Source organism: Pyxicephalus adspersus, chromosome 6, assembly GCF_032062135.1.
Source record: "Pyxicephalus adspersus chromosome 6, UCB_Pads_2.0, whole genome shotgun sequence".
Lineage (NCBI taxonomy): Eukaryota > Metazoa > Chordata > Amphibia > Anura > Pyxicephalidae > Pyxicephalus > Pyxicephalus adspersus.
Window position 1 is genome coordinate 59,482,353 of NC_092863.1, and position 14,579 is coordinate 59,496,931.

The following is a 14,579-nucleotide window of genomic DNA, read 5'->3' on the forward strand; positions in this document are numbered from 1 at the left end:
GACACTTTCAATGAGACTTGTTCTACAATTCTGAACATAGTTCAATACTTATCCAAAAAGCTTCATCAGTTCTTAAGAAGCCACTTGAAAGAGTAATTGAATTTCTTTAATAATATGGAATTTGAAGTGTTTAACTAGCTGTATAGTTGACCTTATTAAATGGTAAACAAAACAAATGGGCAAGAAAAAAATAAACTGCTATATGTGGTATACTTGGAAAATATTTACAGCCATGTATAAATTTGGAGTTTTATACCTTATAGAGGAGATATACCAACTTGTGGCCTAGTGCTCAGCAATTGAATTTTTTTTTATAAGATGGAACCTGATCGATTTAGTTAGTAGGTTGTTTAGGTAAACTGTAATTAGACCATATTTGGAAAAATGCAATAATTTACGAGAATATGTTAATTTATTAATCATGTTGTCAATTCTATTCTTTCATGAAACGCTCTTCCGGGGACACAGGTCGTATAGCAGCACTGAACATGCTGGCGCAAGGCACGGAAATCAATACTATTCCATATCTATGGACAGCCATGTTTGGAAAGAGCATACGATATGCAGGTAAATAAATCACCTACCTACTTTACTGTGAAGAAGAAATATACTGCTCTATCTAAGTTAAAGTGATTAACTCATATTCTGGCTTATATTTATTTTGTATAGGAAAAGCAATATTGTAAAGTATTGTGTAATATGAAACTTTAAGTTACTTGAATTCTTGAATATATATTCAGAATTGAAGATTCTTCTTGTTGTGACTATTTAAATTTTTGTCAGCCACAACTGCTGAGAAAAAAACATCCAGCTACAATAAGTCCATTGTAAGAAAACACTTCTGCACTATGCCAAAATCCTCCAGGGCTCATTCAGGGTGAGTTTTCCATGTGTTCCGCCCAGGTGACATAAGTTTTACAAGACAGAAATCTGACCGGGGTTTAAACCTTTCCCCTATAAAAGCAAAAATCAAAAGCACAATGCATTTCTGTTTGTGTTGCTGTTGGAGACTTCTGCCCACATCTTGTCTAGTTTATATTTTGTCAGAAAACCAGGAAATTAGAGGAACCTTCTGTAACACAGACCCTTACCAATTTTGGCCAAAAAAGAATGCTGGTTTGACATTTTTAAGTACTGGTATGTATTCTCAAGTCAACTTCTGATCTTTCTGTTCTTTTTTAGGCAATGGAGATGGCTTTGATGATGTTATCATTCAAGGAGACATTGAGGAATTAAAATTTGTAGCATTTTACACTAGGTAAGGATGGTGTAAATACAGTACCCTGCAAATGCTTAATATTTTATTTTTGTATTTATTGTACTCCATACTGATTACAAAAGTTAAATATGTAGTACTTAGATATTTGTAAAGCTTTCCTAATACACATGAATCCAGAAGACTTTTGTTTTTGTCTTGTGACATTATTTTTAATTTTTGACATAAACGGAAAGAACTATAATAGATGTAAAACACAAATTGAGCTGTAAATTCAGCATTGTTACAGTGATGCACCAGTAAAAAGCCAAAAAGAGAAGTGGGTGGGGGGTGTCGCAGCACTGGAAGTAAAGCTTAGTTGTACTGTGCCTTGGTACTATGTGGGCATTTGAAGAAAACTACAGAGATTGGGACATTGATTTAAACATTAGAGGAGAAACGTTTAATTACCTAAGAAAATCTTGAACCTGGAGCTATTTTCTTAAAGAGCCCTTGTCCCCAACAGATAGTGGAATTAGCTATTCTTAGACCTTAAAATAAAGGTATGTAAAGGCCCAGAAAAAACTGAACTCTGCTTTAATATGTGGGGTAAAGTATGTCCTTTTTAAATTCTTTTAAAATGCACTAATGCACACTTAGGACATGCACTTTAATAAATCCCATTATTTTTGCTGTGTTAGTAAATTAGAATACAGCATAAATAAGAATAATAGTATTATAAAAATCTAACAAAGGGAGAGCTTTTGAGAGCCTTTGCTTGTCCATACGGTTTTTTCTCTAGATAAATGTCTTTCTGAACTGCTTGGTAAATTCAGATATATTTTTTATGCTAAACGTCAGGAGTGTAGTGGGGTGGGCATAGGTGGGAATGCTGTGTCCCTCACTTTTTTCGGGAATGGGCATGCATGCCCACTCTTATTTTGCAAAGAATTCTTTTGGTGGTCCACGGCTCTGGCCAGTCCACCCCCCCCCCGCACGCGGTCAGGAGAAGGACCCTTCTTGGGGGGGGGGGCACAGGAGAAGGACCCTGCTTGGCCAGAGCCATGAACTACGTTTCCCATATGGAATTGCAGACTCAGGGCAGTGGGCAGGTTGTCTCTCTGAACACATAACTGACTCTTTGAACACATCATGACATCTCTGGGGGAAATTTCTTCCCCTTTCAGTGTCACAAAGGAAGGGGTGTAGTGGGACGGGCATGTTTACATAACAATGATGCGCATGCACACTCGTCATGGATAGTACCATCTTCTTTTTTTTACAACTGCACCTCTGCTAAGCATGTGTGAATTGCTTTTTTCCCTGTAAAATGTATAAAAGCCTCACTGACCAATTGCTTCACGGGCAGGAAAAATTTGGCTTTTACAGAAAAAAATGTAATTGTCAAAATATGATATTTTTATATCTCTTTCTTCCTGTGTGACCTTCAGTTTTTAAAGCTGCTATTTGTATATCTGTAAGACTCTAAGCTGCAAGACTGTGGCCAAATCCTGTCGTTTTTGCATATATAAGGGTATCATACAAGTAGCATACAAGTATTTATATGAACATTCTTTGCTCTTTCTGACTTGGTTATCTCTGACTCTGACTGCTCTTTCTGACTTAGTTATCTGTCCAGTTGATATATGCAAACCTACATTAACAGGTTTACTTGATTATTCATGAGTACCCTGAGGTATGACTGAGTCACACTCATTTTTGTCAAAAAACATGTATAAAGTTGTGCGTTATTTTACTATTTAGGAGATCCAAAAGGAGCTTGTATCCCAATAGTCAGACGGCATCCTGCGTAGATCATATGAGGTAACATTTAGGAGCACTTACTGCAGGCTCCTGGATAAAAAAAATACTTTCTCTGGTTTCCTATTGGACTGGACAATAGAGTTGACAGCCTTGTGTGATATTAATGCACAATCTAGTATTATTTTACATATTGTTTTTTATTGGATTTCAAGAACACAATGGGCCTGATTTATTAAAGCTCTCCAACGCTGGAGAGAATTCACTTTCATCAATGAAGCTGGATGATCCAGCAAACCTGGAATGCATTAAAAGTAATTTGCTATTTGTTAGAAAATGTTTTGAATCCTGGACCAGATCTCCTCTGCATATTTTTGCAAAAGAGAATTTAGGTGTTTATAAAAAGACAAACCATGGTGAAATACATATGTAATGGAGAGCTGTACCTAAAATTATTCTTTTATTTTCGCCCAGACAGTTACTTTAGTGATCATGACAATCTGCTGTCACCTTTCAATCTTACTGTCTCAGTAATCTCTTTTGTAGATGAAAACTTTAAATAGGTAACAGGTTAATTCCAATTTAATTGTGGAATTTTGTGCATTTAAAAAAAAAATTCTAGGTTTACTAAGTTTTCTTCAGGCAGTAGCTCTGTTGTCCAGTATTTTGATATTGACTCTTTAATTGGGGTCTTCTTTTATTCCACATGGTATCTCTACACTCATCCTTTCAGAGATCCTATAACGTAAAGGTGGCATTATAATATTTTGTATTGCAGCAAATTACCACTTTCATTTATGCATGCTGTATATGGAATTACTATATTTTATAGACTGCAATAGAATCACCTACTGCTACTATTTGTGTGCATTGAACCAAAATTGATGATGAACATACAGAAGAAGAGTTAGTAGTTTATGTACAGACAGAGAACTTCTTAAAGATTCACATTAACAGTGAACGGGATCTTTCATATAGGGGGGATATAAGCTGAAGCTGTACTTAGATTTATTCACAGCTAAATTCATATTGTGGTATTCTACAGCAAATAAGGACTCATGAAAGAGGAGGTGTTATCCATAGCATCATATATCAGCTAACCTGAGCTAACCTGTAACTAACCTGAACACATTCTAAATATACATGTAGTAACATGGAAGGTGTACAAATAATTGAAACACAATATGGGTCAAGAGGCAATTCACTGTATTTTATAAAGTAAAGTAATTCAATTTTGATAATTTTGAACATCTAACATATAAAACAGTATTTAACTTTCATATTAGATTACCTGAGGAATGATACAATGAAGTTCAATTTATGTTAAATTCATAATTTTTCCTTTATCAATATATAAACCTTATATAATAAATACCTTAAAAGTAAAATGAAGTGGCTTGCTGCTTGGTAAAATGATTTAGACCCTACAGACCGTAATTTTACAAGGGTCCTGTGGAAATAAATTAGATGCAACTGAATTACCTGGTCACTGATTTTCTGAGCACCCTGGGTTACAACTATTTGCATATATTTCCTGTAGATATTGATGGACTGTTACCAAATTTGCAGCAATGTCTATGTTGCCCCATTCTTGATCCCAACCAATCTATAGGGTGCTACAAGCCCACTCTGATAGCAGTTTGCTTGGTATTGCTATCTTGAAATTAGTATTCACCCAGAAGCTTCGTCATGGCGCTGATAGGGAAATAGTCATTAGTTTCCAGGCCCAGGGAATTGGGACATTGTTGCAGTATAGTTTGGGACTTTTCTCAGTGGGCTTGATTTATTAAAGCTCTCCAAGGCTGGAGAGGATACATTTTCATTAGTGAAGGTGGGTGATCCATCAAAGCTGGAATGGATTTCTTCAAAGTATTTTTTGCCATTTGCTAGCAAATGTTTTATATCCTGGACCAGATCCATTCCAAGTTTGCTGGATCACCCAGCTTCACTGATGAAAGTGTATCCTATCCAGGGATGGAGAGCTTTAATAAATCAGGCTCAGTGACTCCGGATCTTCATCAGTTTGTGGCTGGTATGTGGTCAAGTATTGTCAAGAAAAAGCAACGCATTCAGAGACCATTTACCTTTGTAATTCTTTTAACTTCTAAGCCTCAGTTTTCCTAAAGAGCCATAGTTCTCTGTTTATGGCCATGCCTTTCAGAAGCCAATCCACCATTTGCCTTCCAGCTGAAGCAAATTGACCCAACTGTTTTGGCATGGGACTTCCTTTATGCTTCCACTTCTACAGGAATAGATTAGCTGTCTCAACAACTCCGTTTTGAATCCTGACAATTAGAGAGTCTGTGAAAGAATCAAATGTCTACAAGACATTTGAAGAAGTAGTTAAAAAGTCAGAATGAGTGGAATGATTGACAGAACAGTACATTAGTGCCTCATGGGGTTGAGAGTAACAGATCAGTATCCGATGACTTACAAGTGATTTTCTCATATAGATCCAGTGACTTGCAAGTCTTTTTTAGAGAAACAGCTCATACTGTGAGATCATACCGCAATGCTACTTGTAAATGGCATTACTGAAAACACTAGACTTATATTCAGCTAGTAATGGTATGTAAGCATTTAGACTTTACTAATTTAAAACATTTATAACTAGGTTTATATACAAATCAGAATATTAGGTCCTAAATGAATACAATGTCTTGCATACCCATGACAGATACTTCCTCGTTTTCTGACCTCATGCATTGTGTTCTAGCAAAGTTATTACCTCCGGGAATGAGGTACATCTACAGTCATCTACACATCTATTTGCTGATTTACTTCTACTCCTAGGATTCACTGTGGTTTACAGTAAAGAAACTACAATTATAAATACAACTTGCTAAAATGATTCCACTAATGATAACTGTTTTGTTTTTTGTATATTTTTATTTTTAGAAATGATGAGGTCATTGCAGTAGCCAGTATGAATTATGATCCAATCGTTTCTAAAGTGGCAGAAGTAATGGCATCAGGAAAATCTATACGCAAGCGAGATGTTGAGTAAGTATTCATAGAATAAACACATAAATGGTTAAATGTCTTATCGTTTTGACTATACAGACATTTTTAATTTTTTTAAAAACTTTTTTGTGTACATACTAAATGGGTAGGTTATGAATGTTGCATTGATGTTGGCATATATTGACATGGTACCATTACCTGTAGAATTTTGAGCCCAGGATGGATTGATGACATGCATCACTCAACTTAAAAAAGGACCATTTGTGCACAACTAGAGCTTTTTTGTTTATTTGGGTAGCCTGGAGTTGAGCTGTAAAAACATTGGGCCTGATTTAATAAAGCTCTCTAGGGTTGGAGCGAATACACTTTCATCAGTGAAGCTGAGTGATCCAGCAAACCTGGAATGAATTCAAAACATTTGCTAGCAAATAGCAAATGACTTTGAAGGAATCCATTCCACATTTGCTAGATCACCCAGTTCAATGATAAAAATGTCTCCTCTCCAGCCTTGGAAAGCTTTAATAAATCAGGCCCATTGTCCCCAATCTAACAAGCATTAAATTGTATATTTGAAGAGAAGTACAACAATGCCAAGCCACTGATTTTAAGACAAGCTATAGCTATGAAAAATTATAGACAAGAGAAAAAAAGATAGAATTTTGTCCCTGTACAAACCATGAGTAAAACCTACTTTGAAAGATACTGTTCAGTTTTGATATTGTAGAAATGGAGAATGTGCTGAACTGCGAAGTTTAAGGGGGATATAATCACCCTATACAAACATGGTTCATATAGGGAACTTGGTACAAAGGTGTTCAGGTTATGGTTACTGCAAAGAACAAGAGAGTCACTTTTTGGGTCTGGAGCAGGGGTGTAGTGGGGCGGGCATGGATGGGAACATGTGCCCACTCTTACTTTGCAAAGAATTCTTTAGTGGTCCGCGGCTCTGGCTGGTCTCCTCCCCCTCCCCCGCTGGGTCAGGGGAAGGACCCCGCTGGGGAGGGCGCACCGGCCAGATCTGTGGACCATGTCTACCGTATGGAATTGCAGGCTGAGGGCGGGTTGTCTCTCTGAACATAACGCCCACTCTCTATGAGCCGGCTATGAGCCTGCAATGGGAGAGTGGGAGGGTTCTGGTATCATGACATCACTCTGGGGGAAGTTTCTTACCCTTTGAGTGACACATAGGCAGGGGTGTAGTGGGGAGGGCCACAGATAGTACTGCACCCTCTCTTCTTTTTTTATGAATACACCCTGGCCTGGAAGAAAATAGATTTAATCTCTGCATTCTGTGAGGTCTTTAAAAATGTGGAACAGACCTCTGACAAACAAGCCAGCTCGTTAAATTGTTAAAAAAACAAAACTGAATGCATTCTTAAATGCAGAAAATATAACTGGGTATTAACACTTTATAGTAATAGCACCAGACACTTGAGCAAGGGATCCAGTAAAGATGTTTTCTCCTTGTTTGGAATATGCTTTTAGGATTTTGTTTACCTTCCCTGGAGTGTGGGTTTCTAAATAAAATACAGGTTTTCTTTTTATTTATTTTTCTTTTGGTTGCACTTGATGGACTTTTTTTTAACCTGACTAAATATGTAACTGATGATGAAAATTCTTCTTTCATTGCTTCTTTTCTTTAAAGGATGTTTATTCGTCATGGCAAGTATGTTTATTTTTGCATCTTTATATGCTAAATGTTCTCCTTTGTGTTATGTTTTATTACTATTAGAAAATCGTTATCAATACTTTATTTTCTGAAGTTTGTCTGAAAAAGAAACTTGTGAAGATCTTGACAAATGGGCATGGAAAGTAGGATAATTCCAGTTGCATTTACAAGAAACCTAGGGTTGCATGTCTTTAGATAAATTATGCGTCAGCTACTCTGGATGCACGCTTTTATTTAAAAAGTTATAGAATATGATTTAAATTATATCTGTGAATGTTCTCATTTATTTAGGTATTGCTGGCAGTAGTTAGTTTTGCTACTAATCCAAGCACCTTTCTCAGATCTAACAAAGGTCAGGAACACAACCAACATCAATTACATTTGATTATTGGATAATTAGAATTTAGAAGTAAGCAAAACATCTCCAACATTGGAGAAATAGTCCAAAAGTTAGACATTTTCCAAAGGAATCCATGGTATATATAAACGTATATATATTTCAGACAATACAAAAACAATTGTAATTAGGCCAAGTAGTTTGAATATTCATATATATTATTTATATGTATGAGTGTGAGTGTACTCTGAGTGTGTGTGCCATTAAGTAAAGAAGGGATATTAAGAATGATTTAAAGTGTCATAATTTGATTACTTTTGCATCTATTATAGAACTGGTGATGTTTCCTGGCTCACAGGGAAGGGCTCATAGCCAAAAAAGATTAACATGCCATCAAGGAAATAATGACAATGATGCATGCAGAATGGAAAATACTCAACATTTAAGGTCTTGCTGACTACGAGACTCCATTTTTTGGCTTTTACATACTTCTTGACAGACTCAAAGTCACAAAATGTGCTTCTTTCTGAAAAGCCATTGATGAGATTCTGGAGTTCTTCAAGCTACAAAGGATTAAAAATGATGCTGAAGATTTCCCATTCCTTTTGATTCATTGAACCTGCTTGAATGCTGAAGCATCACATTTCTGAACACCGATTCATTTTACTCTATGAAATGAAAATGTGACCTTGAACTGAAGCATATTTCATCTTTATTTCTCTACATCTCATGGACCAATTCTTTTTACCTTGATTAAAATTTGAGCCAAAAGTTGAAACTTCTTAACTCTTTCACATTTGAATAAACTGTGTAAATCATTAGGATCTGCGTTTACAACCTGATTTACTGTAACATGTTTGAATTGCACTTAATTTCATGTTTCATCTGTATTGTTTAGGTTTAAGAATGATGCTGCTCTTTGTTAGACACTTCAGGTCTGTAATGCAAGCCATTTTTAAAAAGCTTGTTTTCTGAGCAAAAAAAAGTTGCTTTTGACCTAAAGTCCAAATTTACTTTAAGAATAAATTAGCTAAATAATTTCCTAGTGCATTAAAACAAAATGTGTGTGAGGTCTTACAATTTGTTTTCAGCCAAACTAAACCCAAAATTAAGCAAGGCAAATTTTAATAGAAGTCAGATAGATAAGTCAATACACATAATATATCTACACAAAATGATGGACCAAATATCTGTTTGGTATATCTGTATATAGTGTAAATTTGGTTGTCCACTGCACTACATCTCACTTCCTTTCAACACTGAATTCAGGCATTGGGGATCAGTCATATGTGACCATAATATACCTAAAATAGGAAAAACAATTGATGTCAGACTACATTTACCAGCACCCCTGCACTGCACTGCAAACCATGTATCAATATGAGGAGGGACAGAACTTGTAATCACAGCAAGTAGGTAGTGAGCAATTGTATGACTGTGTGTGAGAAGTGTAGGAAGTTCAGTTCCAAAGATAATCGTTACAAATTACGCTAACCAACATGATTGCTTTTTGTTCGAATTTGCCTTGTTAACATTTGGGTGTAATTAGACTTTAAAAATCAACTGTAGGCTGGTGGCAGTCCAAAAAATTAGTTTTTTTTTAACTTTACTTTCTGCTCCTTGTGAAAGTGATCATTATGACAAATATAGAGGCTGAGTGTACCCAATGTCCAAAACTATAGAAAACATTTTGCCTATTTTCCTGCTAAATTATAGCATGGTTATTAAAAACATGTAGCCTGCCTAAAAAACTGTCACAATTAAAATTATAATCTGCATCTGTTGGTGCATGTCTATAGGCAGTTTGCCTGTTTAGGCTATGCTCTCTTTGACTATTATGCGAGGTTGCAGGAGGCATCTTAGAAGGAGCTTTCATAAGGGATCATTGGTTGTTATTGTAAGATGTAAGATGTTTCAGTAAACTCAAACAGAAAACTGCTGAATGTCTCTGAATTAAAGACTTGTTACTCAGGTATGACTTTGACATTCAAGAAACCAATTATTCTCTTATTGAAAGCCCTTAAATGCTACTTTTCCTGATTGTTTGTAGATGTACAGAATGTAGCTCTGAACAACTACAGTTATGCATGCACCTTAGAATGAATTCATTCATATATATAAAAGACAACAAGAAACAACATATTTCAGAATGCAATGTTTCTACCATATAGAATATATTGCATAGTAATTTATAAAGTCTAGATATATTTTTGCACATTATATTAAAAACTGTTAATAGTATTTTCTTTAAAAAGACCTCTCTGTTGTATACAGATCAGAGTAAAATATATAAAATAATATTGCCAAAATTGTCATTTTCTTGAAATTTTAGAGATTGCAATCCATGATTATGTTTTATAAGGTAATATGTTTGAAAACCAATAAAATGTATATATGTGTGATAACAACTGGACAGCATACTGTGAGAAAAAGTAGATTTTTTTTGTCAGTTTGTTTTCTATAAAATATACAGAAAATTCATATAAGAGTTTTTTTTACTTGAGTGACATATTTTAAGAATAAATATGTGGCAGTAGGTTGCAATGTGATGGAATCCTAAAGCTGAATTCTAGGCAACAGGTAAATACACAGGTGAAGTGAAGGAGATATACACAGCAGGAATTCTTACCCCACTCTATCAGTCAGGTCTAGGTGTCAGTGACCCTTGTTGCAGACATTTCCTCCTTTCTGTCCTTCCTGAGCTTTTAACACGTGATGCCTGAAATCCTGTCAACTAACAGTGATTTCCAAAAAATAGCAAACATCTATCTGACAGTATCAGTAAGTATCTTCTTTTAGGATACACAGATCATAGCCTCTCTGAACAAAGCCCTGAGAATGTAATGAAAGCTTCAAGCTGCCACTTAGGTAAACATGGTTCTTTTCTCACGACTCTTGACAAATAGATATTCCGTATTCAAGTTTGTGTCAACACAATACCAAGGAGAAAATTACATATATATTAGTCACAGATAAATAGTTGCTTCTTCTTAGTCAGATACTTAGCATTACTGTTTCATATCCTACAATAATTCTAAATGTATGAAAAATAAATGTTACTCCAATGCTTTTTTTGTGGTATCAGCTGTGTACTCCATTTTTTCTTTATTATTCCAAATGGGATATTTGTATTATCTGATTTCTGATCTGATATCTGATTTCTGATCTGATTTCTATTTAATTTAGCCTGGGATGTGCAGGTGAGCTTGTGTCAATTTGATAGAAAATTTAGGTTTAGAGGACATTGGCAGGCATGAAACTCACATAGAAGACTGCTTTTTTTAAAATGTAAATTGCTTGGCCATTATGTTGATTCCACCTGGGTTAATAACTTGGGACAAGTATGTTGATCAGTTCTGTCTTTACTGTAATTTCACAATTGTATATACTTGGTTAGGGTTAGGCTTGGAACAACAGCAGCAGACACAGTTTATGAATTTCTTTTTTAAAAAGTTATATGAATAACTAAAACAGTGTTTTCTACCTTTTTAATGTGGGGAACCCCTTGAAATAATTTTCAGATCTTCAGGGAACCCATGCTATATATACTATGTCCACAACTCACAATACATTAGTGTTTTGTTCAGGGGGAAGAATGTCTCTTACATTGCTGGGGAAGAATGCCACCCTTATAGATTGTCAAAAAGATCATGGTATTATTTAAACTGGCCTGAGTCACAAATTGCTCATTGCTCTTAGAACCCCTAGAAACTTATGGAGGAACCCTGGTAGAGAAACACTGAACTAAAATGAACTTTTACTTTTTGACACAAGTTTTTGTTCACATCAGAACTGCTTTTCTCCCCATTTGAGTCACAGGCAATACAAAGGTAAAGAGGAGGCGGTCAATTGAACATCAGGAGCATCTTTAAAATATCTCAATGCATCTGAATGCACCTAAAGGCAAATTTGCATTTCACCACTGGCGGGTTAAATTACTTCCCACTTTAAATTATCTTTACTAATAGTCTTCATACAGTTTTTTTTGTGGGCATTAGAGCTTGACCACATCCCAATTTGTTCGTCTGCAGTGTAGTGTAATGCAGTGTAGTAGCAGGAACACCAATCACCTAATCCCAAAGATTCCGTGTGTGGAATCACTAGTGTAAGAACAAAGTACTGTAGAACAATATATTAGCCCATTGATGTCAAATGGTGGGGGTTCCCACCTTAAAACCATAGGTTCACAAAATTGGAATTATCAATAGATTCTTCTGGTTGACTGCAGGTTAGAAAGGGAAAGGTCTACTCTATGATAGAGCCATGGCCATTGTACTTTTAGCAAATTTTTATCTTGCCAAAAAGACTATTTTTACCAGTTTAGCAACCCACCATGCAAGTTTAAAGTGCACCTAGATTAGAAAGTAATGGGCCATATGCTATATTTCCAGTGAAATAGATTTTTCATTACTTGTTACCATTTCTCTCATCTGGAACCTCAAATAATTGTTGCATATTTTCCAGTAGTTATGTTTGCCACTGACTGAATAAAAAGTCAACAGGTGAGACAAGATCTCAGAATGGAGTGTGCTAGCCTTTTCTATATATTGTTACATAATAACAATATAAATAATGGGGGGGGGAAAGACAGTGATAGAAACATGAATAGACATGGACTATATCGAAGAAGTAAATGTGCAATTTGGTTTGCCAAAATTACATTGTATTCTTTTCATAGTCTTACATGGCCTATTGTTTAGTAATTAGTTAATAAATTACTAAGGCAAATACAGTTTTTTTTAAACTAACACATTGAAAGAGGAGCCTATTTCATCTGAGAAAATTTTACTCTGTAGCACCTGTTTTTAACTGCACAGAATGTTCCATTTATGTAACTTGCATTATCATTACTTCAGGAACACCCCTTCCGGATGGATAGGTGTTAAATCTCACGTTAATTTAAGCTGATGTGGACAACCAAGTGGGTATTTCATTCAGTGACATCAAGCAAGATGGTTCGAGAAGCATTTCTGTGCCTTTTGGCACTGTGTCTTATGTATGTGAATGCAGAGAATGCACAGAATGCCTCTGATACTATAGAAAGAACAATTATTGAAGATATTGAGATTGCCAGGGGCAAAGTAATTGTAAGTATGCAATAGTTATTATGTTTAAGAAATATTCGGTGTAGTCTGCTGCATAACTTTGTTCTGCTACCGTGTATTCTAAAGCAATGCTCTGGATCTTTCATTTAGCCTAACTGAAAGTCTATACCAGTCTTTCTTATCTTTTTTAACATTGGAGAACCCTTAAAATAACTTGCAGATCTTAGGGAACCTCACTGTATTTACTATATCCACAGTTTACAGTGCATTTGTCTGTGTTAGTCCTAACACACTTTAAAATTAGTCTACACAGTCTACAAGATAACTCTGGATTTCTGGCAGGAACAACAGGTCCAAATCAAACATGAATAACAAATCTCTTTCATGGAATAGTAAACATACAGTACTAAAAAGAGGAAATAAGAAATGTTTATTGTAAGGGTTTACATAAACTTCATAAACTTGTACTAATTAGGCTTTTGTTCGTGGAAAAAAACATTTTTCTCCCCTAACAAGTCAATGAAAATGGAAGTTGTTTATCGCTTGATAAACACACGATTGTTTAATGTATTTTTAATTCTGTAACATTTGACTACACCAAGAAGAGTCAATTTCCTAGCTCTATGTTGATTGACAGCAGCTCTTATATTTTAGACATAAGTGTAACCCTGACAAAAGTTTCGGGTAAGTTCAGAAGGATGCCAGGATATGCTGGTCCTCTAGGGCTGCCAGGACTATAAATTCCTGCGCACATATGGAATTATTTATTCACAACCTGGTCAACCAAGATGGCCGAAGTTCCAACAGCTGGAGGAGATGTAGGTGACATTGCCTGTTGCTTCTGCAATAAAGGACCTGCTGGGTCACAGTTTTTTAATTACATTCAGCTCTGCTTTAATACACAGCATGAGTTGGTGACTACAGATCCCACTCTAAATGATATCTGAATGGTAAATTCTCTGGGTCACTAGACCAATAAATGAGAACTGTCCCAAAGGTAAGCTAACTGCTCCCACGCTCCTAACCCAGCTTCCCTAACCCACACCCATGCCATTAAACCTGCTCTATTCAAAATGTATATGCTGCTCTCAGCAGCTTTTCCCTGACACACAACCAATGCTTTAACATTCTGATACACTTCAACATTCTCTGAGCATTGACAATCATAGGTAACCCATGAACATATATCACATCTGAATTTTGCCATATGATATGTACTCCTTATGTTTTGCAGGCACCAAGTGTTGTGGGATGTTCCATAAAGAGTAAGCCAGAGCTTTACAACTTCATGCTGCACATTTGGGGACTATAGTATCCTTTTATTGTATTATATTATTTCTTTTTGGATGATAAGTCAATTCAGAATAAAGACATGGTCAGTAAAGAAACTCTCAGTATATACATTAAATACCTTCAAAGCAGCTATACCTTACCATCATCTAACCATACAGGTCACATGGTCTGGCCGATCTGCTGCAGATGACTGGTAACCAAATATGTATTTAGGTGACACTGGGCAGAAATTTCTTCTGCCACTCACTCATTCGGCATAACACAGCCTCTTTGGGTGAAGAGAGAGGTGAGGCCAGACACAGATGAAAAAAAAAA

At 35.7% G+C, this 14,579-nt stretch overlaps 2 protein-coding genes across 2 annotated transcripts in view; both read left to right on the forward strand.

The window, feature by feature from the left end:
- AIFM3 (AIF family member 3) overlaps positions 1-11,007 on the forward strand; it is a gene marked incomplete in the record, with an annotated part of 28,573 nt that extends 17,566 nt beyond the window's left edge. The window contains 5 exon segments of the mRNA XM_072413947.1: positions 469-567; positions 1,183-1,258; positions 5,855-5,959; positions 7,566-7,586; positions 8,259-11,007. Coding sequence (XP_072270048.1) covers positions 469-567; positions 1,183-1,258; positions 5,855-5,959; positions 7,566-7,586; positions 8,259-8,298 — 341 coding nt within the window.
- A 1,825-nt stretch (positions 11,008-12,832) lies between these two features.
- LOC140332555 (selenoprotein M-like) overlaps positions 12,833-14,579 on the forward strand; it is a 3,418-nt gene continuing 1,671 nt past the window's right edge. The window contains exons 1-2 of the mRNA XM_072413782.1: positions 12,833-13,013; positions 14,206-14,282. Coding sequence (XP_072269883.1) covers positions 12,834-13,013; positions 14,206-14,282 — 257 coding nt within the window. The 5' untranslated portion in view covers position 12,833. The remainder of the gene's footprint in view (positions 13,014-14,205; positions 14,283-14,579) is intronic.